The following is a 24,191-nucleotide window of genomic DNA, read 5'->3' as shown; positions in this document are numbered from 1 at the left end:
TGGAACAATGCGCAGGAGTCCCGGGGGTACGCGGAGCCGTGCCATTCTTGAACTCCAGCCAGTGCCCCGCACCTGCTCCACAAGCAGTAATATTGTGCTATCGTGCACTGTGCCTCTGCCCATCCCACAGACCTTAGTTTGATCTAAACTGCACGAGTTGGAAGCGAGTGCACGAAGAATATTTTGTTAAGTACTTATGGTTTTATATGGACTGAGGAGGGTGGCGGCCCCGGCTCCAGGGGGCAGTAGCCGGGCACTGCACGGATGTGGCTTGTTCACAAGACTTTGCACCTCTGTGTTAAAGGTGATGCTGGTAGGGAGTACCCGAGGGTCCGAATTAGAACAAACAGTGTAAATACTCGTGCATACTGCACACCCAGGCACCAACATCTGGCAGAAGCAGATGGCAGAGGGGCATATAAAGCCACTGAGCTCAATGTGTGTTCTTTAGCCGTGAGCTATTCTTGTTGGAAGTTTGTTTGATGCAATATTCGCGGCTTTGAACTATTTCACTGTGTCACCGTTCCAATTTCACAGATCTTTGCTTGAATAATTTACCTTTCGTTCTGGTATGTGTTTATTTTACTATAAATTCAGGACCACGAGTGCCACGGTGCACAGAAACTCCTGGATAGGGCGAGCTACTCATGTGCAACTGGGAAACCTGCGGACTATGGGAGTCTGAACTGTTAGACCAGAAACTCTTCATTTGAAAGCACTGCACGTCGGCGTGCTGTTGGAAATCGGACTGTGCTTTGTGTCTGATGTCAGAAACCCGGTTTTGGTCTGCCGTGACAGAATATGTTTCAGTTTCTGAAGTGTCTTTCTCCTTCGCACACTGTAGAGTAATTGCATACATATAGTGCTACGAGGCGGTAAAGCACCTCTGGGTGAGATAACTGGTAAACGATAGGACATCAAATGTAAAGTTGAGTTTAGATGTTGTGATGAGGGGAGTAAAGCCCCACCCTCAGGGGAGCCATAGGAGCACGAGAGGGGATAATACTGAACCTGGGGGGGGCGCCACACGTCCTCACCACCCTCCGTGCGGTTAGGCCCTATGAAGTGTAAAGCGACAGGCAGTTGATGAGTAATAAAAGGGGAAAGATTCTCTCCTAATCGCCACATACTCCCCAATACTGCAGTATTCTCCAGGTTGCACAAAGGGGCAAATGGAAAAAAGGGACCGAAGTGGGGTGAGTGTTACCCACACTGTGGGAGAGGTTTTCCACCGAGACAACAGACTGCCTTTTGCCCCGCGTATTGAGTTGGCATTTCGTATTTGCATAATGCTTCAGACACGGGTGAAGCGCGAAGCTCATTAAGGGAGGGTACCACCGGTGCTTAATTTGTAAATACTAACGAGTGCAGGGGGCAGTGTTTGCATTGGAACCAGTGCTGCGACCACCCGGGGGCTGTCTGGCCTGGATTCTAGCTCATGCCCCCTTCCTTCACCTCACTCAGGTGCCCGGCACCTGCACCCAGATGCACCGGGCGCAGGACCGAAGGAGAGTGCGTGGTTGGGAGCGGGTTGAATCGCACTGTGGCTTACGTGGGCAGTGTTTGGTGGTGTGTGTGGCTGATCAAAGCCCTGCACTTGTCCTGTCGTAGGAACCCTGCTCGAGAGTGTGATGGTGAGACATTAGTCAGAAAGAGAGACATTTTTGCTTGAATTGTGAATTACTTTGCGGGCCTCTGTGCAGAGCGGCTCAGGGCTGGGGGGCGCAGGTGTCCCGGCGGTCTGCGTCAAGGAGGCAAAGCTGTGTGTTCTTCGGCATCTGGCCGGGCAGGACCAGGGAACCCGGTGTGCATTTCCATGTTTACATTTCTCCTGGGCACATTCTCCGGGGCTGCCTCCATTAAAAGGGGATTAGACATTAGGAAGCAGTTGGCTACTTATTTTGGGTAAATAGCTGTATTCTTTTAACGAGCAGTGCGGCTAAAACCGGGTTCCTCTGTTGAGATGCCCCTCTGTCTATACAGATGTTTGAGACTTATGAACACAGGATGATTATTTGGTACAGATGATTTTTGGGGGAGAAATATAAAACAATAATTTCTTGATGCACACAACAGCGCCGCTTAATACAGTCCACAGATAACCAATATCCCTGCCTGGCCCTTTCCAGCCGCCTGAACCCCCGCCGCAGGTGCGGAACTGCAGCCGGAAGTCTGCGCGTCCTGCGGGTAACAAGGGGTAACAAGGGTAACGTTAGACGGCGCTGGCTCGGCTAGTAAGGGATGTGAATGGGTCGGCGTTGTTGTTTTCAAACCGGCTCCACCACCTTCGTGTAAAAGGAGCCTGCGGGGAAGGCTGGGAAGCCTGTTTTGATATTTCCACAAATATCAGCCCCCCAATCCTTCTTTGAGGCTCGGATAAAGCAGCGCCTCTGTTAAAAGGCAAAATAGTTCACGGCGGATTAAAAGGTCTCTAAATTCCCAGTCTCAAACGTTTCATCACTAGTGTTCATGTTATGAACTATTATTGCTTAGATAAATAGTAACAGCTGTGCTTTACAGGGGTATTAAAAGATTTAAAAGATTGCTATATATATATATATATATTTTTTTTTTTTTTTTCTCGCTGAAAAAGCCAAAAGGTTAAAGAAAAGTTCTAGTTAGGTGAGAACTTCAGACATAACTTAACGTTTTAAACAAATGCAACCACTGAAATTCCCTAGTTATTGTTAGCTCTGATAACTATAACTCGTGCCCTAAGGGAACTATAATTCGCACCCCACCATGCACAGTTTTCTTATCAACAGTTTCACTGCAAATGTTTCAGTGATATTATCAATGGTGTCATAGTTGATGTGATATGTGGGATAGTTCGCAGTGCATGGGGAGGGAGCGAGTTATAGTTACCCTAGGGCAGGACTTAGTTTCCAGAGTTAACTATAACAGGTGAGAATTTTAGTGACAGCATAACGTTTTTAACATACAAATCCACTGAAATTCAACAGTTATTGTTAGCTCTGGTTAGTTATTGTTAGCTCTATAACCCGTGCCCAAAGGTAACTGTAACTAATGCCCCCGCCGGAGCAGTTTTCACATCAATAATTTCATTTCAAATGTTGTAGTGATATTGTGAAAGGTGCCATAGAACTCACCTGGAGGCAGCCAAATCCACGCCGCACACGGCATTTACTTGTGCGTGGCGTGGGGTTGGCCGCAGGGCTCGACAGCCCCCACAGGCAACCAACCCTACACTGTGCATGGCCTTTGGTGTGCGCTGCGTAGGGTTGGCCTTGGGTCACAGGGGGACTCCCTCCCCAGGGCATTTTTTTTTTTTTTTTTTTTTTTTTAAAGGGTAGGAGGTGCCTGACCCACCTCCATGAGCCACTTGGGGCCCTAAGGACTCCACCCCCTGGGGGTCAAATGATTCTTGCAAAGCAAATGCTTACTTCCCCAAGCCAGAAGGGGCCCCAGGGACCACATCCTCTGGAGCCAAACCATATATGTGAGAGGCGCACAGCCCCAAGCCAATAATGGCCTCAGGGACCCTCTGGGACCAAAACATATATAGTCAGGGGTGGGGGGTGGCCAAAACACCTGCCCCAGGGATCCCATCTCAAGATGGCAAATTCCAATTGGGGTGTGTGTGTGTGTGTGTGTCCACCATTCCCAATGGCTGAATTGCAATAAAATTCAGAATTTCCAAATTACATAATTAAGGGGAGAGGGTGTGCAGACCCTTACCGAGCCTTGTAAGGGTGATGGGTCCTGGGGACCTCATCACCCGGGGCCATGGGTGGGGCCCCGGTGCACACCACTGTACCCACGAATCACAAGTTGAGGCTGCAGGGGATACCTAGTGTCACCTGCGGCTCCAGCCAGCGCCCAGTATAGGGCAGGACCCAGCATTGCAGCTGTTTTGCCTGCTCCATCTGGGTGGGACCAATAACTGGTCGGAAACAGACGTCTGCTCCCACATGGAGGGAGCATGTTTGAATTTTCTGCCGGGAGCATTTTTAAATCTCCCGTTGGGTGGAAGCAGACATGCCTTCCCTGCCTGCACCGCTTCAGACAGGGAAGGCATGTTTGCTTCTACCTGGGGAGAGATTTAAAAATACTCCCACCAGGCATAAGCAAACATATGTTTCAACTTACTGTGTCCCCAGTGTGGGCCCCTCGGGAGACAGTAACTGAGCCGGCGCTGTGGGATGGGGTGCTGAGGGCCATTAGAGGCTCTTGGAGGGTGGCATTGTGGCCCCTCTCCCTTTTCAACTATGTTACGGCCCTGGGGGACAGGGCTCCCAGGGCATTTTTAGGCTAAGGAGGAGGACCGAGCAGCCCTCCACATTTAAAAAAAAAATACATTCAGCTCCAGGAGATGCGGGCCCCAGGGCCTAATAAGGGTCTGAAAGGAGGGGCCGCATGCCACCCTCCCTCCATTTTGTACATCGGCTCTGGGGTTCTTGGGGCCTCAATGAAGCAGCTCGGAGGCCATGTTCCTGCTCCCCAAAACAAACACTTTGTGCAGCCCTCCCTCCTGGAATAGATAGATAGATCTATACATAGGCTCCTCTGAGATTCTGTGGCAACATATGTAAAAAAAAAAAAAAAAAAAGATTTTTGGCCCCCAGTCAGGTCCCTATGGGACCCCACCATCAAGGCTAGGGGATGAGGGTATCTCTACCCTGCCTGTTTATATCTTTTTTTTTCCTTTTTTTTTTTTAAGAACTCAGGACCCAGTCAAGAATCCAGTGGCTGCCGTTACATTGTTGTTGATGTGGGGGCGGCCAACTGGATCTCTCCAAGAGATCAGTTGGGTCCGCGGATCCTCCGCGGCACAAAATATACAACGTTTTTGAGCATTAATTGCTCAAAAAAACTACTGAACAGATTTACACCAAATCACAAAACGCACACTTTCTGGACCAAGATATAGCGTTCTTTCAGTTTTGGTGTAAATCGGTTCAGCTGTTAGGGCTTTACCGGTGTCTAAATTTCCCATGGAAAAATGAATGGGGAAAACGTGTTTTGGGACTCTCTTCCCACACCCCGTTTCTCAGCTTCCACTTGACGGAGCCCCTCGAAACTTACCAGTTAGGAGCGGAGGTGAAAAACAATTGTTTTTTAAAAGTTTCATAAAGATTGGTCAAAAAATAAACCCCAACATGCATTTCTTTCAGAAACTCGATCCTAACTATAACTACTGGGTAAAAAAAAAAAAAAAAAAAAATTATATATATATATATATATATATATATATATATATATATATATATATATATATATATACACACACACACACACATACACCCCCCGGCTATTCATGTGACCTGTACCCTAATACCAGTAGTAATCCCAAAAGGGTCTGGTTAACTAGTAACTACCAGACATACTAAAGCACACCACCAAGAGGAAACGTGAGGTAGTGGTCCTTACGACGTGCAGGAAACAGCTTTGGAAAGTCAGTTTGCAGCCTTGGATCCCACAGGCACAAAGGGCGAGGCATTCGAGAAACGCACTTGACTGCAAGACCCTCACAGCCCCTTGTCTGTCTCCGAGGGTGGAAGAGCTGCCAGGGAGCAGATGGCGCGACAGCTGGGGCAGCCGTGCGAGCAGAAGAGTACTGCCAGGGCCCGCTGCTAGCAGAAGGGACGACACATTTGCCTCTGCAGCTTTGAGGCTTCGTGACAAGCTGAGATCCAGCGTCCCAGAATGCAAGGGGCCTTTACCACTTCCGGAAGAGAAGCCCCCCCCCCCCCCCCCCCCCCCACACCCACCACTGGAGCATCCTCCGCCCAGCCCTGACACTGGCAAGAAGCAGCCTGTTCACCTGGAAGGCAGCCCCGGGGGAGCTCTGTCCTCGGAGTGTGGATCCTGTTCTTTGAATTAAGGAAATAGGATTGTTATTTTTAACAACAACAAAATGGCAGGTGTAGTTAGTGGTAATGCATTCACTGCAAACACATTTTTTGTCTGTCTAACTTCATTTTTTTCTGAAGGTCCATACAGTCAACTGCACCATACGAGGGCCTGTTGGCACAGCTGGGCACACTGACAGGTTTTAGGTAGGCCTGAGGGAACCACGTGCCAACAACCGGTCACATTCGTGTCTACAAAAAACACAGGACACTGATGACAACGTGAGCGTCGACGTTCAATCGTTAACGGGGGCTGTGTGTGGTTGTTCACTGGGAGCTGCCCCCTTCCGCCCCCCTTTTAAAACATTACAGAGCTACTCGCTGACTGGGACGGGATACTCCATGTTTGGAAACTGCCCCAAAGGCCATTTTCAGGCCTGATTCGTGGTTGCATCCGAGGCCTGGAACTACTCAAAAGCTTTTTGGCAATCTCACCGGATCACTTCAGGACACTGTTGCTTTAGAGCTGTGTGTGGATTAAGTAACACAAGTTCCAAAGACAAAATGGGCACATGGGAGGGTAAGCAGAACTTTCACACCAGACCCAATTAAATAAATTAATAAACCGAATGAAACATGCCCGTTTTGGGTCTGGTTTGACAGCACATATATCTGATTAACCTGTTACTAAATTGTTTAAAATATACATTCTCTCTTAGCACCAGTTGCCTTCTTTCACCTGGAGGGACTGTGAACGAAATAAACCAAGTCCTCATTACAAGTGTGCCTGGAATTATATGGTCTGAAAACTTCGTACCTGATAATTCTAGGCCCAAAGACTTGTCATAGGGGTTGTGGGCAGGAGCAATGCAGATAACGCTCCCCCCTCGGCAGGTACTGGGGTGCCCATGACCCCCTTCCTCCCCACCGGTAGTCCCACAGTCCCTGCTCTGAGAAGGTGAAAATGTCTGCATTTTTTCACACAGCTATTTAAAAAAAAATGCCAGGAAAAGCACCCTATAAACATGGATCCGAACATTTTGTGGGGAAATAAAGTCATAATGGCCGGAGTTTGCTGCAGTGATGACGGCAGGTACTTTAAACTTTGGTCCTCTAATACATCCACAGGCAAGGCAACGCATTAGGCCCATAGAGTGTGACTCGGCCGCATCAACAATATTCTTTGTTTCTCCCTTCATGTCACCAGCTGTTTGGTGTATCATTCCGCCTGCTCTGGAGTGATTGCATTGCAACGCATGAGGGACTATTTTAGACCTCAAAAAATAAACTGAATCAAAATAATAAGCTATCTCATAGATGCATTGTATAAAGAAAGCAACAGTTATTTTTTATTTTTATTTTTTTTGCTGCAATCATCATTTTTTTTTTTTTAGTCCAGAATCAAAAAGCAAGCCAAGGCCATTGGCTTTCCTAATGCCCATTGTACTTGTTGATAAAGTAGTATGACACTGCCCTTGGACAAAAGTTGCTGTTTAACTCGAAAAATATGTTGAGTGGTCAGCTGACTGCGTGAGTGAACCCGGATACAAACTTCAGGCTAGTTGAGTGAGGCGACTGCCAATGCCTACCCATGACCGAGATTAACCCATGGTCATTCAGTACAACAGAATGCCCCTGCCCATCCTGGCACAGCCGCTACCATCATGCTAAAGATAAAACCAAATACATACTGCATACATACCTCTAGCTTCCTTGTTGTTACATTCATTCATTCATCCATCTTCTCTGTAGCGGAAGGCATAAAAAATCCACGCACCGCTTAGCGTTTTCCTGGCATCATTAGAACACCCTTTTCCAATGCACCCGTTGGAAGGGGTGAGGCAACAGATGATACTGGAGTGAGATGAGGGGACCTTAGTGAGTGACAGGGGCACTTCAGAGTGGCACACTTGCAATTCTGTGGACTGGACTCTGATGTGACTAAAACAGCCGCATCTCTTCGCAGTCTCAGGAGCGTCCTGCCAAATGGTGGCAGTCAGCAGCTTTTCATGGTGGCAAAATACGTCGAGTCGCATGACTGAGTGACATCACTGACTGCACGTGCTCACACTCAGTAGGAATATACTAGGCTCTGAAACATGGAAATGGTTTTACAAGTCATGGGAGACTCTTCAGGCGAGGTGGGCACGAGCAAATTAAATGGTCCCCAGAATAGAATACAGCACACCTCGAATACAAGGCTCCTGTCTGCACTCTGTTGTATCTGCTCTGCATTAGGTGCAAGTCTTGGAGAGGTCCTGGAGGGGGAGAGGTGACACCACTTTTCTCAGTGACCAGCAAGGCATCTGTCAGTGCCCAGGATGTCCATGCCATACTTTCAGAAAAGTCGGAGTCAATCACAGATTCCTCTTGCAACACAAAAGAAGGAAAACACCGGGACGTTTGTAGCCAACATCAGAGATGCAAACTCTGCCCTTGTGCGGTGCTGTTGTGGCCTTTTTAGTTACATAACAAAAAATGCTGCAAAGCTTGTCGGACGTCACCGAAAAGGAAGAAAGACTGGCAGAAGGGATGACAACAAGGTCTCAAACAGACCCCCAAACAGTAACCGGCCACAGGAACACACTCCGCACACTGAAAAAAACATTCAAATGGATCCCCACAGAGACCAGAAAGACAGTCACCCACGCAGTCTTCAGCAGCAGGCTAGACTACGGCAACGCACTCTACACCGGCACCACACTCAAACTCAAGCGCAAACTACAGCGAATCCAGAACGCAGCAGCACGACTCATCCTCGACCTCCCCCGCCATGAACACATCTCACCACACCTCAAATCCATCCACTGGCTCCCCATAGACAAAAGGATCACCTTCAAGATCCTCATCCACGCACACAAATCCCTCCACAACACCGGCCCATCCTACCTTAACGAAAGAGTGACCTTCCACACCCCCACACGCCACCTCCGTTCCACCGACCTCTCTCTAGCCACAGTCCCCCGCATCAAACACACCACCACTGGAGGCAGATCTTCCTCATATCTGGCCCCCAAAGCCTGGAACTCCCACCACCTCCCTGCCCCCCCCCCCCCCCCCCAGCGCCTTGAGACCCTCACAGGTGAGTAGCGCACTCTATAAATCTCTTTGATTGATTGATCAGAGTAACTAAGTTCGAGCTCCTGATGGTCTTAACTGTAGGGTGCAGAAACAAAGAATTAAGTTTAGCACTTGAGAGAGAAATACAAAGAACTGGCAAAGATGGTTATGGGAAAATGGAAGTAAACAAAAGTGCGTCCATGCGAACCGGGGAAAAGATTGGAAATAACAGACTGAGGATACATATTACTTAACTACTGGCTTTGTCAGAGAAGAAACAAATGCTCCGAAATTTGATTGATTTGGGAATCCCGAAGCACAGCTAAATAGTCAAAGTGCGCTCTATGGAGACTGATCATTAGGAAACTGAGGGACAAAGAGACCATGAAATGAGGCTTATCCACTCCTGGTCGTAGAGTATAATGTCTTCTTTACTTCTTCCTCGTTAATTTAAATTGTTTTAGCGCGCCAACTGTGGGCGCTCCTGTAACCTCTATCATGATCAATATTTAATTGCATGAAATACCTGGCAAAGCTGACAAGGCTGCAAAGGTTGATGAACTGAAATCAAATCTTACACAGTGAAAACATAGATCGATGGGCGTTACCCCATGTAAAGAAACCCACTGCCTCAAATAGAAGTACCCGCCCCAGAACTGCATCTGGAGACTTACCTCATGGTTGAAACCACAAGGCCTGCCTAGTGAATTGACACTAACTCCTAAACTTATGCCACTTTGTGGTCAGAGGACATTTTTTGAGAAGTGCTTAAACAAAAAACAGAAATCAAATATATTGCCTGACTTTAATATCTTGTAGGTGCATACGAATTCTTTCCACTGACGGACTCGATTCCATAGGTGATATGAGACTACCAAGACCGTGGCAAATGTTTCTTGTACTTCACTAGAAAAGGGAGTTGCACAACTAAATTTCCCCACATCTCCCTTTGTGCATGCAGTGAGATGTCCAAGAGAACGTGCGTCCCAAACACAATGCAGCATGTCAGGTGAGCTCTCCTCGCCCCTTCCCGGTGGGGACCTGGCCAGCTCCCCCTGACCCTGTTGTGAAAAGCCTGCTTAGTATTCACGGACACCTTGGGATCTGATGATTGCTTCTAGGAAGTACGGTGAACAAGATGCAAGAGCTTGTGCTCTGTTGTCGATATCATAAAATGAAATGTTGTCGTGCATCAGAGCAGAAGTTTACACACAGTGTGTGATATAAATGAGAAGTGATCAGCCTTTTTACCAAGTGCTTTGCTTGCTCACCAATGGTTTTCAGAAATGACTCCAAAGTTGTACAAAACTATCTGAAGTACTGACTTGGAGACCCGTTCCTCGATTCTTTGTGGCTCCTTCGCTGGCTTGAGGAGCAGAGATGCCAATAAAGGAGAGACAGGAAGGGGTAACAGCCATAAACGTAGCTTCCTCTCCTTCGTTTTTGATTCTTGACATCACTAGGACGCTTTAGGATAGCAGCATAGCACGAGTAGCAAACAATACTCCTGGTGGCACCTGTTCTCACGCTCCAAGTAAGAAATGATAAGGCAGACTACAAACCAGTACCAAGTACATTTGTTAGTTAATATTGTTGTTAACACGTGTAGTATTTGACAGAAAGCTCTGGTTATAGCAAACCCTCATGGAAACTGACAACTTCACTGAACAGAAACTAATAATCACATTAAGAAACAAACTCAATTTGAATCAGTCTAGTATTCAGTATGGACGAACTCCAAGTAAATGATAGTGAGCAGTCAATGGGTGTTTAGCTATAAAAACCAGCAGCACATTTAGACCAGGGAGATTAAGCTTCAATTCTTTATTTTTTAGGTTGAGCACGCAAGCGCTCTGGCCTGTTGTAATCTATCTGTGGGCTTTTAACCACGATCACCGCACGCCCATCACTTTCAAACGTTCGTGGGCTTGCCTTTCAAAAATCCTTTGTTATTATTGCTAAATGCTTTACATTTGTCCCTCCACAGGGCAGTTTTGTTACCACCTTGGCCACTGACCTTTTACATGGATAACTGCACTTTTGCTGATATGATTGACTACAAGCAAACTTCTCTTTCCTTTTGCGTGTCTCTTTGGCTCTCACGCTCATGGTAGCCGAGGCACTTAGAATTGGCTTGCTTACGGCAACAGTTTAACTTTTCATTTTATGTGGCAAAAAAGTCGGGTTAGGAATTTACAACGCTAATAGCTCTAACTCGAGCTAACGCAAGACCCATTGCATTGCAAATGCTTGTTTTTCAATTAAACTCGTGCAGTGCTTTCGATGACTGCATGGTGGAGACTAACGTCTAGCTTCTGGCTTAGTTGGGTCGCTCTCTGCTTCTGTGATAAGATCACTGGGGTAGCCGTCTTATATTAATCGATTGCATCAATGGCATTAGTTAAACCTGCCAACTCGAATTTACATCCCTGCCATTCAAGATGGTGGTTTTAAAAAAAAAAAATGTTTTTAAATAACGCTGAGGCTGCAGAACTGGATGGGAAATGATGCCTCGTCTACATGACTTACTGCCTGGCCCTACAATATCAATAACATCAGGTCTCGACTAAACTGACAGAATGTTAATCAGCGAGGTTAGCCTTGCGGTCATCCCATGTATTCAACCAAAAGTATACAAACAGTGAGCAATCTCAGTCTGCATTTTATCGGTTACTAGTTGGGAAACACCAACTCCATTTTATGGGTGAGGAAAGCCTCTCAACCTGCAAATATTTTGAGAAATGCTCCCTAACTAGTGGATTTGTGTCTTTGCCTTGCAAAAATATCACAGGAGCACCGCCTTCCTAGTCCCTTGTGCTTAACATATATTGATCAACACATATCGATTGCCCAGAGGCCCGACAATTATATGACTAAAGCTGAAAAGATGCAGCAGGACATACTTTACAAGGTTCTTACATATTACTTTTTAATCTGCATCTTGCAGCATTCCTGAAGCTGCTAACTGAGTTTTTGTCCTAGGGGGGTGCAAACATGACCCTAAACTGACTTCTTGCCACCAAAGCCAAGGAAGCACCCTACAGACTTCTGGAGTCCAACCTGGCACACGCCTGAGGCAGTGTGGATTGATTCTAAAGGTTCTTATAGATTAACAAAACTAAAAGCCCTGGGGCGAAAGCACCAGGTGCTATTATCATTATTAAAGAAATAATTTTTGCAGTGGAGTTCCCCCTCCATGCCTCCCCGCTACTCATTTCAGTTGTTCACCACAACTTTAAGGTGCACAATAGTACTTACAGAACAGAAATAAGAAAATGACCGCAAATGAGCATAGGGACAACCAATGAATGCTACAAGTATTAACTGGTCCTTTCCTTAATAGACAATGCCGCAGATGCCCGGATTAAACAATTTTTGAAAAGCGTCCATTTCCGCAATTCCGTAACTGGAAGCATGCCTAGCGGTTCCCGCAAAGCCGTTTTCTTGGGAACATTAACGGCAACAGCAGGTCAGAACAACGACTGTTTCCACAAATAATTATTTAATAACTTGCATTGCAAAACACAATCTTATATATAATAATGGGGATCCACTGTTGGTCCAAGAGGGTCTGATCCATGCCAGAGTTTAAGAATATCCATACTAAATACATGCAAGTAATATAGATGGAACCTATTTACAAAGTCAGTGGTTATCCTGAAAACATGGCATGGATCCAGCCCTTCTGGACCTTCACTGATCACAAATGCTAAAGTTTTTTTTTAAGTAATTTTTTTTAGATGCAGGACAGCATTACACCTTGTGTATCTGGGTCACAATAATGTGATTCAAAAGGATGCATCCTTGACCAATAACATTTACACGTAGTAGCCCATAGTGCAGAGTAGTTCTTCTGCATAAACAGGCGGTTCCATACATACCAGACAACAGGGCACAAAGATCACATGGGCTGCATAGCATGCAGTGGTATTGGGCCTTAAACCTAAGTAAATGATCAGTTCTAAACCAAAAGTGCAAATTTAAAGCGCTTTAGTAATGTCACCAAGTGAATAACTGCCAGCATAAAAAGTAACTCTACAGACAATTTCACTGCCATCTACCGAACAACAGCTAGTATGTCTCGTGCTAATAGGCTCTCATCTATGCATGTCACGAACACCTTTTTTGTTTGAAACACATTTGATTGGGTTTTACAACATTCCCCCCCTTGCACATTTGTCAACTTTCTTAATCGGATGCATACTCATGTTACATCATTTATTCAAACAAGGCGACAAGGGCAAACTTCTCTCATAACCTTAACTACGTTCCCATTCCCCACCCCCCTGATATGTGTGTCCATACAGTCCTTAGTACCAAACCACAGAGTGTCCCAGTGCAAGAGGGCAATCAGATATAGTTACTTTGTTCCGTCTTCGTCTTCCATGGAGGAATGGCCAGATAGGAGGGGGAGCCTCTCTTCAACCAATCCGGCGCCTAAGACTGTTACACTTATCGCGCTGGTGTTCCCACTGGCGAGTTAGGTTCCGGGGTCTTAAGACCACCCACAAGGGCCTCCCAGGCTCGGGCTGCCTCCATTGTACCAATCCCCCGCCTGACCTCCCTCATCAACACTCTACCCCCACAGCCCGCCTATTTTAACAGCTCCCTGCGCCAAGTAGTTATTCGGGGCCCTCTCTGAGATTTCCATTTCCTGTTTGGCTAATAAATAGGCCAAGTCTTGGAATTTACTTGTGACCTTTGTTTTGGAATTGTGAGGAAACCAACCCAGTGTCCAGGCGTGCAGGGTACATACCCTTCTGTGAGTGCCCAGTTTGTTCTTGTTATTTCTTCTCAGTGGACAAGACCACAACATGTGTAAAAGGTTTGCCTCCACCCACCTACTTCTTGAGCACGCCGCTTCTGCCAACAAGAAATATCTTCCAGTACTTTCAGGTGTAAGGTGCGCTCTGTGAAGAACGCAGTAATTGATTAATTTGAAAAAGACATTTCAAGAGACCTTTGGGACCCTCTCTAGGATAGTGTCCCAGTCTCTCTCAGGCACTGGTGCACCCGGATCCATCTCCCAGCTGGTCTTCAACCTCTCTAATGTCTTATGGAGATCATTCCCTATTGCCCTGTATAAACATGAGACAGCCTTGATAGTTCCTGGTGTGAGAGCAGTGTACTGGCAACAACTCTATGTGGTTGGTTCGGTCGATTCCCCACCCCCCCCACCTCAATGTCTGCAGAGTGCTAATGTAACCGCTTGTAGTAGTAAAAAGGTCAAATGCTGAGAATAATTCTTCAAATGGCATTAATTCTGCTGCTTGGCAGAGGTCCCCAATTGTTGACGTTCCTCCCTCTACCCAGTCCTTCAACCCCCTCTAGCCTCCCCAAGGTGGCAAATCAGTCAGCATGCTGATTGGCAGGTCCTTGACATATGGGATTTTACTACCCATTTTCTGGAGGCAAAGAGGGAAGCATTTTGCGACAACCCTACACTCCTGGGTGTTTCCTGCTGCTGGGCGCCTCTCTTGTAATGGGACTTTGGTGAGATCCTACAGGATTGGAACAAAAATCCCCATACGACCATCAGGGGTACACCTGCCCGACAGCCACTGCACAGACCATTGAATTTGGGCAGCGAGATAGTAAGTCTTAAACTCGGGCACTGCCAGTTCCCTAACCCCCGCCTGACATTTCAACATGGACTGAGACACTCTCCTGCACCCCGGGCCCAAGATAAAAGCCATAACCAGTGAATGTAGCTCCTTAAATGTTGCTCGAGGGATCCACATGGGCAGTGTCCCTGAGAGGTACAGGAGTCGGAGTGCAATTATTCTGAGCAACGCTTTTCCCCCCTTCCCTGATCTGGGGAAGAGTGCTCCAGAAGGCCATGTGCAACTTTAATGCCCTAATCGCTTGGCCCACATTCCCATCTAAAATGTCAGGCCGGGTATGATAAACCTTGACCCCCAAATGCCAAATTCCGTGGTTCCTTGGTTAGTAACTCCAGCCCATCCGGTTGGGGACTCACTGGATCAGGAACAGTCTGGAATTCTGCCAGTTCACTTGTAATCCCGACAACCTGCGCTAACATGGTTCAAGCTCCCTTTAGATTTCCATGTACGTTCTGTAAAAAAAAACAGCACGCCATCCATGTATACGGCTATGCTCTGCCATTGTGCACCTATAAGCAGCCCCTGATAATGCACCGCAGATCTTGCAAAGTCGGCCAGCGGCTGAATGGCCAACACGAAGAGCAGGGGTGACAGGGGACATCCCTGTCTTGCCACGCATCCCACTTTATAAGCGTCAGAGATAGTCCTGCCCGTGCAGACCTGAGCTATCGGGTCCATTTACAGCAGTTTAGGCTAGGCAATAAAGCCCTCGTCTAGCTGCATATGCCGCATCACATCATATAGGTATCCCCACTCCAGGCTATTGAAAGCCTTTTCTACATACACGCCAAAAGCAACAGCGCTCTCAATGTTGTCTTGTGCCTCCGGTAGCAATAGCAGTCATCTAATGTTAAGTGACATGTTCCGGCCTGGTATGAAGCACTCCTGATCGGGGTGGTTTAGCTTGGTCATGTATTGTAGGAGCCTAGTCGCCATGATTCTACTCAAGATCTTATAGTCGAGGTTCAACATCGAGAGCGGCCTTTATGCCCAGCGGCTGTGGGCAGGCTTTCCCGGCTTTAGAAAGGGGATCACCAGAGCCTCTCTAGAGGTGACCGGCAAACAACCAGAGGCTCTAGCTGCCTCATAGAAAGCCACCAACTTGGGGGGGTCAGCTCTTCGGTGTAAGCCATATAGAAATCGGCAGGGAATCCATCCGTTCCTGGCGTCTTCCCCATGCTAGGTTTCGTTACCTCCTGCATGCCAAGAACACTTCTACTCTACATCAAGTACTCCGAGATATCAATCAACACTTTGTGGACAGTAACTTATATCTTTGTGTAGTCAAAAGCTTGTTAAACATAACATCTAAAGTTGTTTCTCAGGAGAAAGGCAGGAGATAAGTTCATGAGACATGCAAATTGACCAACTCCATGAACATTTCCCCTGTTATAACCAATGATCAGTGGAGGACAGATACATGATCATTAATAAAGCATGGACTGCAGGAAGATGTGAGGAAGGAAGTATTTAGTTATAAAAGTAGTGCTAGACGGAGAGGCTGCAGTGATAATCAATATTGGGTATTAGAAGATTGGAATGTTGAGAGTTCCACTGAAGACAATGGTAGTGCTCCACTCCCCTAATGGCCGGTAGAAGTCCGGAACTCCAACATTCAAATGTTGTCTTCACAGCAGTTGCTGTGAACACAAAATTCCTCATGGAGCCCAAGGAGATTTCAGTCCCCTCGGGCTCCGTGAAGCTTTTGTATTATTTATTAAAACATTCTGCCCTCTAGTGACGGAATGTTAGAATAGCCTTATAGTCCTCCATGGTTGGGCTATACCGGCATTAAAGTCCCGCTCCTTTGTTAAAAGCCCCCGCCTTTAAAGGCCGATAGAGCCCGCTACGGCAGGTTACAGGGCTATATTAGAAGAATGGAATGTTCAGAGCTCCATTGAAGACAATGGGGTAGTTCTGGGCTTATAATGGCTGGGATAAGGCCGGAGCGCCAGGTCTTCAGGTTTTTCTTTTTTTAAATGTAGACATTCTATCCTTATTGGGTAGAATGTTCCCTTTGCCGAAGGTTGTTAAAGGCCTCCTTCCCTTGTTATAAGCCCTCGCCTGTGGCTCGGGCCTATAACTCAGGTTCAGGGCCTTTAACAACCTTGGCAGCAGGCTATAAACCTATATAAAGGTGGCATAGCAAGGGACATGCATTTCCTTCTGTTGGGTAAGGGAAAGAACATTTGATGGCCACGCAGGGAACATAAAAGAGATGGGCAGATATGATGGAACCGGTGGTCCTCCTCTCAAGTAAATTTCAATTTCTAAACTCAACTGTTTCCTCAGTCACAGAAGAGGTGGAAATAAATAAATGGACTTCAAAAGATGGGCACCACGAAACCAATTAGAGGCATGCTTTAAAAAACCTTGGATCAGTAAAACGAAAAGGTGACCTTTCCCCCCACACCTACTCAAAACTACACAGATCTCACGTTTACCTGCCTTTAAGGAGACATTATTAGTGGGAATTTAATGGGTGCTTTCTAAGATGCAACTTATGGAACTTTAAGACTATTATGAATATTATATATTTATTCTCCTGAAAAAGTGTGTAAAATAGGATTTCAATGTGTAAGAAATACTGGTAAAGCCAAATGGTCTCACCTTTGCTTGCTGGCACTGATCAATTGGCTTTGCCACTATATTATTTGCTCCCCTGAAGTCACCGTACATGGGAGAGTAATCACGACTTCCATCTTACAATGGAATTTAAAAAAAAGCAAACTCCATTACGGAGGCCCACCATATATGCGTATTCATGCACACCAGCCATTTTTGAATAGTCAGGCTTTGCCAATGCTTGTGAAGCAATGCACACCCTGCAAAGGGGGATGGGACCAGATTGAGGTGGGAGGGGTGGGGCAAAGAAACAGCAACAGGAAGGGAAGAAGTGTAGAAAATGTTATCAGGGGGGAACTGCTTAAACACCTGTGTGACCTTCCATGAATTGTCATGGCTTAATGATAGCTCACCCGGCCAATGGCATCTTCTTAAAAATGCCAACAGACAATGCCTGGAGAGGGCTGGCGAAAACCCTACTCATCTGTACAGTATCCACATGTGTCTATGTATATTAGGAGCATAAGGTCTCCAACACTCAATCAACTAAAAGATTAAATGCAGATGCAAATATGCAAAACACCACAGAGGATAACCTGAATCTCTCTTTCCTTCTGTCTCCAGTGGCCCTCAAAAAAAAATCTGGCCTTGCAGTCTGGCCCTGCTGGAGATCGTTGCCCAGAGGTAAACATCAGGAGTTTGACAAATGCCTGTAAGTTACTTCTATTACGTTTTTGTAGCTACATCTGAGTAGGAACGTTGCACCACTAGTATGACTAAGGAGATCTTCCTTCAGCAGCAGTGGTTTCAATAAAAACTTCACAAGAGCCACCAACACAACAATGCACCTTGGGGGCCAAGCTTCCATATCTGTGTTAATATTTTACAGTATACACACACAAAGCTCTGCTTGCAGGAAGGCGGCACACAATATGTGGACTCGGGGTTTCTCTGGGCAGCTCCTGCCTATTCTTTCCCAAGGAAAGCTGCATACTTTAATACTACAGGAGTGGATAATTTTTATGTGGCACAACTTGTATAATGGTAATATCTACACATCAGCAAACCATATGGAGCATCTAGAGGTCCCTTACCTGATAAGGGCAGGGTATGTGGTAATCTCTGCATCGTTCTTGTATCCACGTCGTTTCCCACACACTCCGATGAGCTTGTTCGTAGAAATAGCAGCCAACAACAATGAGAAGAGGCACAAGATAGAGCACACTGAATACACCAATGCGGATCATGAACTTCACCAGCTTGTCCTGGTTCTCCTTCTCCAGCGGGATCTCAATCCGCACCCGGTTCAAGGAAATGATGCCAGCCAGCAGCAAGGAAACTCCCACCACGACGTACAAGCACAAGGGGGCAAGGACAAAGTATCTCAGTGCGTCCACATCGTACAGGCCAACAAAGCATACGCCGCTGATATTGTCACCTTCAATCTTGTTCATTGCTAGAAGAATGATGGTTAGAGTGCCAGGGATGCCCCATGCACTGGCATGAAATAAGAGGGCTTTTTTCTCAATGGCTTCACTCCCCCACTTGGGCACAGCAGCCAAGAACCAAGTGATGGTGAGGATGACCCACCAAACGCTGCCAGCCATAGTGAAGAAATATAGCACCATGAACAGCATGGTGCACGCCTTGTTGTGCGATCCTTGTGTCACAGTGGCGGCCTTGTACTGGCCTGGGCTGCGGGCATTGCAGGCAACTTTATCCTCAAGCAAAAACCCAATGAAGAATATCAAGGATACCATCATGTAGCAGACGGCGTAGAAAATTATGGGCCTCTCAGGATAGCGGAACCTAGTGACATCGATCAGAAAAGTCAAAAAAGTGAAAAGGGTGGCTGAGAGGCAGATGATGGAAATCACCCCGATGAAGTAGCGGGCGAAGGACAACTCTTCTCGTCTGAAGTACATGTGAGGGCAGGGAGGGGAGCAGTCTCGAACCCCGAGGAAGGAGTAACCCAGATCAGGATCAACCTTGAGCTCGCGCGGGCACCAGAAGCCGTAGTCCCGGTGCACTTCAGCAGGGGAATCGTCGGAGGGCTCGTCATCGATGCTGAGATCAACCTGGCGGGGATAGGGTTCATCACAGTCGGGAAATCTAGAACAAAAGCAAAGATTTAGAGTCTTGAAAGGTACAAAGCGGATCACCTTGAGATTTAGGCAATGTGCGCGACATGGCAGCTAGTTCTTTGGTGCCTGTCCAAAAGTAATGCCATTAATGTGTAGCTCGTTTGATGCTTCGAGATGTTGTGTGTTTGATGATTCAAATGCATCATGTGTGTCAGCGAGGGGTACACGAACCACTAGAATTGGTGCCTATGATTCCTTCTAATGTGAAGTCCATCCTCAGCAACATGACGGTGACCAGTAAGGAAAGAGCAGTGTTTTTAAAGGCATCTCTGGGCTGTGGTTGAGGTTGCAGCAGCAAGCAAAAACAAGTATATTCAATTTTGTTTTACTTTCAATTCCAGGCATATGCCACACAAACAAAGAGAAAAAAACTGTGTATCCGCCTAAACATTGCAGCCATTTGCTTGCAATGGACATTTGAAATTGAAAAAACAATAACCATTGCACTTAATTGTAATAGAACAACACATGTGCTTCCCATCAAGCAAGTGCAGCTAGAACGAGTACCATTTTGTTTATTTTTAACGTAAATTGCAGGAAAATGTATTTATTACTGGTGTAAAGAAAAAGGTACTATTGGCTTTGAAATACTGTATTCTGAAGACATACTTTAAACACACAATGACAACTAAAAAATAACAAGGACTGGCAAAGCCAATAGAACTTGCCTATGCAAGTGTTATTAGCTTCGCCAATGTGTTTTAGCCATGTTGTACATCAGCGTGACTGCTGTTCAGCATGTGCAAAAGTTAGTGCCGTAGAGCGGAGTGGCACAGTGTGGAAGTGATGTGGAGGGAGTAGAGTGAAGTGGAGTACACTAGAAGGGCATAGCATGCTACAGAGTGGAATAGAGTGTTGTGGAAGGGCATAAAGTGGAGTGGCAAAGAGTGGTGTAGAGTGGAGTGGCATAGAGGAAGTTGCATGCAGTGGCATAGAGTGGCATGGACTAGAGAGGCGTAGAGTGGAATGGCGTAAAGTGGAGTAGATTGTGCTAAAGTGGAGAGGCATAGCATGGAGTAGATTGCCATAGAATGAAGTGTCGTGGAGGGAGTAGAGTGTCATAGAGAAGAGTAGAGTTAAGTGGCACAGAGTGGAGTAAAGTGGCATGGAGTGGCGCAGAGGATTTGCGAAGAGCAGAGTAGACTGTCGTAGGGCGGAGTGACAGAGTAGAGTGGAGTGTCGTCGAGTGGTGTGGAGTAGTGTGTCAGAGTAAAGTGGGGGGGGGAGTGGCATAGATTGAGTTGCCAAGAGTTTCTAGGAGTGGAATGTGGTAGAGTGGAGTGTCGTAGAATAGAGCAGAGTATCAGAGTAGAATACAGTGTTGTGGATTAGCGTGGAGTGGAGTAAAGTGGTGTGGAGTGGTGTAGAGGGAGTTGCATACAATGGAGTAAAAAGTCATAGAGTGGAGATGAGTGTCAGAGTAGAGTGTTGTAGAACGGAGTGTCGCAGAGTGTCAGAGTGGAGTGGTGTAGACGGAGTTGCATACGGTGGAGTAGAGTGTCCTAAAATGGAGTGGCATACAGTGTCACGGAATGAGCAGAGTGGAGAAGCATAGAGTGCCGTAGAGTGAAGTGTTGTGGAGTGGGGTGTCGTACAGTGGAATAGTGTGTTGTAGAGTGGAGCATGCATGGTAGGGTAGCACACTGCCATTACAGACAGCACATTCTCAATTTAAGTGACCATTACATTTGCACAGACGTACAGTTTCACTGATTAAAGTATACACTGCACAAACGATAATGTGTGGAAATGTCATCATCTGGAGTGGTAATTTGTTTGATCGTATTAAAACATTTGCTTCCACTATACTTCAGAACTGCAAAAAATGTGCTTCATTTGTGCTTTCCTAATTCTGATATCTTCTAAAATATCTGCGCAGTTCATTTACAGACATTAAAATTTTGTTGTATGCTAGAAAAAAGCATTTCCTTTCACAGTAATATTGCCACATAAATCCTGTCACTCTGAAGTTAAAGAAAGCAAAGTAAACACCAAGCTCCCTCCGAAGATGTCAAGGCCTGTTTCCAAAAAACGAGCATTAGTGAAAATACAGAATACAGGAACTAACTCAAGCTGGACAGCCCAAAACAAATAAAGCCAGCAAATAGAAAGCAAGGAACTGTGAGTTACAAAACACAAAGCCAATGCTTAACGATGGGCAGAACGTATTCCTAGCGAAGCTTTCAGAATGTCCACAAGAAGTCTTTAGCTAACCAGGCAGCAGGCTGGTAGGCTGCTACCTAAAAAGGATATAGAATGTAAAGAAAAAAAACATTGGCAAAGTAACCTATTAGTCAACCACTTCTGGCACTGAAGTGCATTGCATTTAAGCAGATGTGTAAATGGCATCAAGGAAAATGCAGTCACTCAAAGTGCAAGCGAGCCAATGGTTGAAGTGGGCTGGCCCAATGCTTCATGTTGTATTCTGTGGTGGGCAGAAGCAAAATGTGAATTTGTTGAACAGACCAATGGGTGAAGAGGGTTTGCCCCAAAGCTCTCCATGTTTGTATGGATGTATATATTTTTTTATTTGTTTAATTACGTAACAAATAAACCGGTCTCTAGGCCAGACCTAAAAGAGAGTCCAAATGAATATATGGCTGAAGTTATTTTGTTGAAAGAAATAACTAGAAAATTACCTTGGTGTTTGGTCTGATTACTCTCCTCTTTCCTCGTTGCTTCAGATGGTCAGCTATTGGGCTACTGTTCAACTCGGTCTACTGACATAATCACCAGCAGTCCATTAATGTGTGGTATTATCCTTCTCCGAATGTCTTATCGGTAACAGTCATTTGTTTTACAGTAAACAAAATAGCAGACATTATTCTGAAAGTTCTGCGTATTCTACGGTAGACGCCCCATGTGTTACATGCACCCCTCTTACAGGTATGATAAAACCACAATGAGGAGCCACTGACATGATCTGAAACCGTACACCCCAATTTATAGCGATGCGGTATCACAACTGGACAGTTCCAGTTCTAAGCTTAAGTGAAGACTTTTACTCCTCACAAAAAAAAAAAAAAAACCTTTTTTTGCGCAACGTCAATCCAGTTTGAGCTGCATGAGCGCAGGTAACGACGTGAACTAAATAAGTGAGCTAAAGAAATGAGAGAAATAGCTCTCATTAATCCTAAAAATTCAAGTAGTGGGTAATAAGTACTCAACCCTAATCGATACCACAGGGTTTCGTGTTTATCAGGTGCAGTAATTACCTCTAGCTCCACGTTTCCCATCTTGGAGTGAGCTAGAACCCGCTAAATCAGAGATTCTGCGCAGATTAGTAATTTCTTACCCCTTTTTTCGGCCATTTTCACAGAAAAAAAAATTGCTAGGATTTTCTTGATGAAACTTGTCCATCGAAAAGTTCAGGTGCTGTAAGTATCCTGAGCAGTAATAAAAGTATAACTCGGAATCCTGATTTACCCTCGGATACATGTTTGTAAAAAAATCTGAATTTTCTTCGGTACTCAAAGCATAAAAGGTGAAGGAAGACACTGAGACATGAGCTTTCTTTCTTACCGGCTGCATTCCATCTCCTCTGGCCAGGAGACCCCAAACATCTCCATCAGCTTGTAGCACTCGCTGAAGGCGCGTTGGCAGAGCCGGCGACAAGGGAGGGTGACCCGGCCATATTCCATGCACACCGGCGCGTACAACGCGCACAGGAAAGGGCGGAAATCTGTAGAACACTCCAGGTTTACCATGGGATGGAAAGGCTGAAAGACAGAACATAAAGAGAGTGGTCAAGAACCAGAAACATATGTGAATGTAATCACAAAAAGGCGAACACTCAGTAAATTAATTTTAATCTGATAATCAAGCAGTCCGTTATCGCTGAACGTCTGTGGCATGCATATTGACAAGGCCATGCGGAGAGTCCTGCTTTTACTACTGTGCGGTTAGTGCATGACAAGATAGGTTGCCTTAATGATATCTCCTGTCTTCTGCCCTCTCCATCTTGGAGTGTACTAACCAATGACGAAATGTTGACAGGGAGGTGTACACAAGCGTGCTTTGGAGGATCTCCTCTATGCATCTTCAGCCTTCCACATAGGCTGGTGCTAATCAAACATCAAACTGTGGACTGTTACTAGAATTACTGCAAACAGACTAAAAGGACTATTAAATGAAGGAACAAGTATTCACCTCCCAAATTTTGAACACTGGCCAGAATGTGGGAAGAGATCGTAGGCTAGGAGAAGGAAGGAGCCTTAACTCGAGCGAACATTGTGATTGTATTTATATAGCGCTTTCTACCCCTGCTGAACCGTTGAAGCACTTTTTGGGGAGTAGCACTCAACTTGGACTTGTCTTGTCATTTAATGCCCAATGTCAAAGCCAGGGTCGCCTCTTGCCTCACTGCGATGGTCTTGTTTTCAACATCCTGAATGAGCCCCACCTGATCCCTCTCATCATTTAAGGAAAGGGTTTGGTGTCAGTCACTCAACATTTTCCACGTCATTCTTTGAACCAGTATTAAGAATCTTCTTGTTGAACAAGATATCAAATGCTTTTTTACAAGATCATAAGGACGGATGCATAGAAAAGAGGCAAATGTCAGGGACATATGTCAAGAGAGAACAAAACAAAACTAGCATGGGAAAGAGTTTTGCTAAGCTAGCATTACTGCAACAAATAAAGTGAAAATGAGAAACAGCTAATAAGATAAACAAGAATTGTATCCAAAAGTACATAAAATCTAAAGCAGTGGGTCCGCGAAGACTCCCTAGGGGGTCCGTGACTAAATAGAAAATTGAATAATATTAAGTGATTACATACCCAGCTTTCAGTAATGACTCAGTGGGGGGGTCCCCGGATTCCAATAATAATTTAGTGGGGGTTCCCGGGTTCCAGCAATGATAAATTGGGGTCCACAGATGTCAAAAGGTTGGGAACCACTGATCTAAAGCAATAGCCCTTTCATAAAGGTAAAGCAGCTGTTAAAATCAAGCAGTCTATTTTTCTTGAAATCTAACAGAGCT

The 24,191-nt window shown here is 45.8% G+C and overlaps 1 protein-coding gene across 2 annotated transcripts in view; it reads right to left on the bottom strand.

The window, feature by feature from the left end:
- The window catches only part of FZD3 (frizzled class receptor 3), a 142,837-nt gene that overhangs the window by 48,511 nt on the left and 70,135 nt on the right, over positions 1-24,191 (bottom strand). For both annotated transcript variants that reach the window (XM_069233780.1, XM_069233781.1), the window contains 2 exons: positions 22,729-22,925; positions 18,157-19,174 (listed from right to left, as the gene is read on the bottom strand). In XM_069233780.1, coding sequence (XP_069089881.1) covers positions 18,157-19,174; positions 22,729-22,925 — 1,215 coding nt within the window. The remainder of the gene's footprint in view (positions 1-18,156; positions 19,175-22,728; positions 22,926-24,191) is intronic.

The sequence above is a fragment of the Pleurodeles waltl genome, chromosome 5 (assembly GCF_031143425.1).
Source record: "Pleurodeles waltl isolate 20211129_DDA chromosome 5, aPleWal1.hap1.20221129, whole genome shotgun sequence".
NCBI lineage: Eukaryota > Metazoa > Chordata > Amphibia > Caudata > Salamandridae > Pleurodeles > Pleurodeles waltl.
The sequence above is the reverse complement of the archived record's forward strand: the minus strand, read 5'-3'. Positions and strand labels throughout refer to the sequence as shown.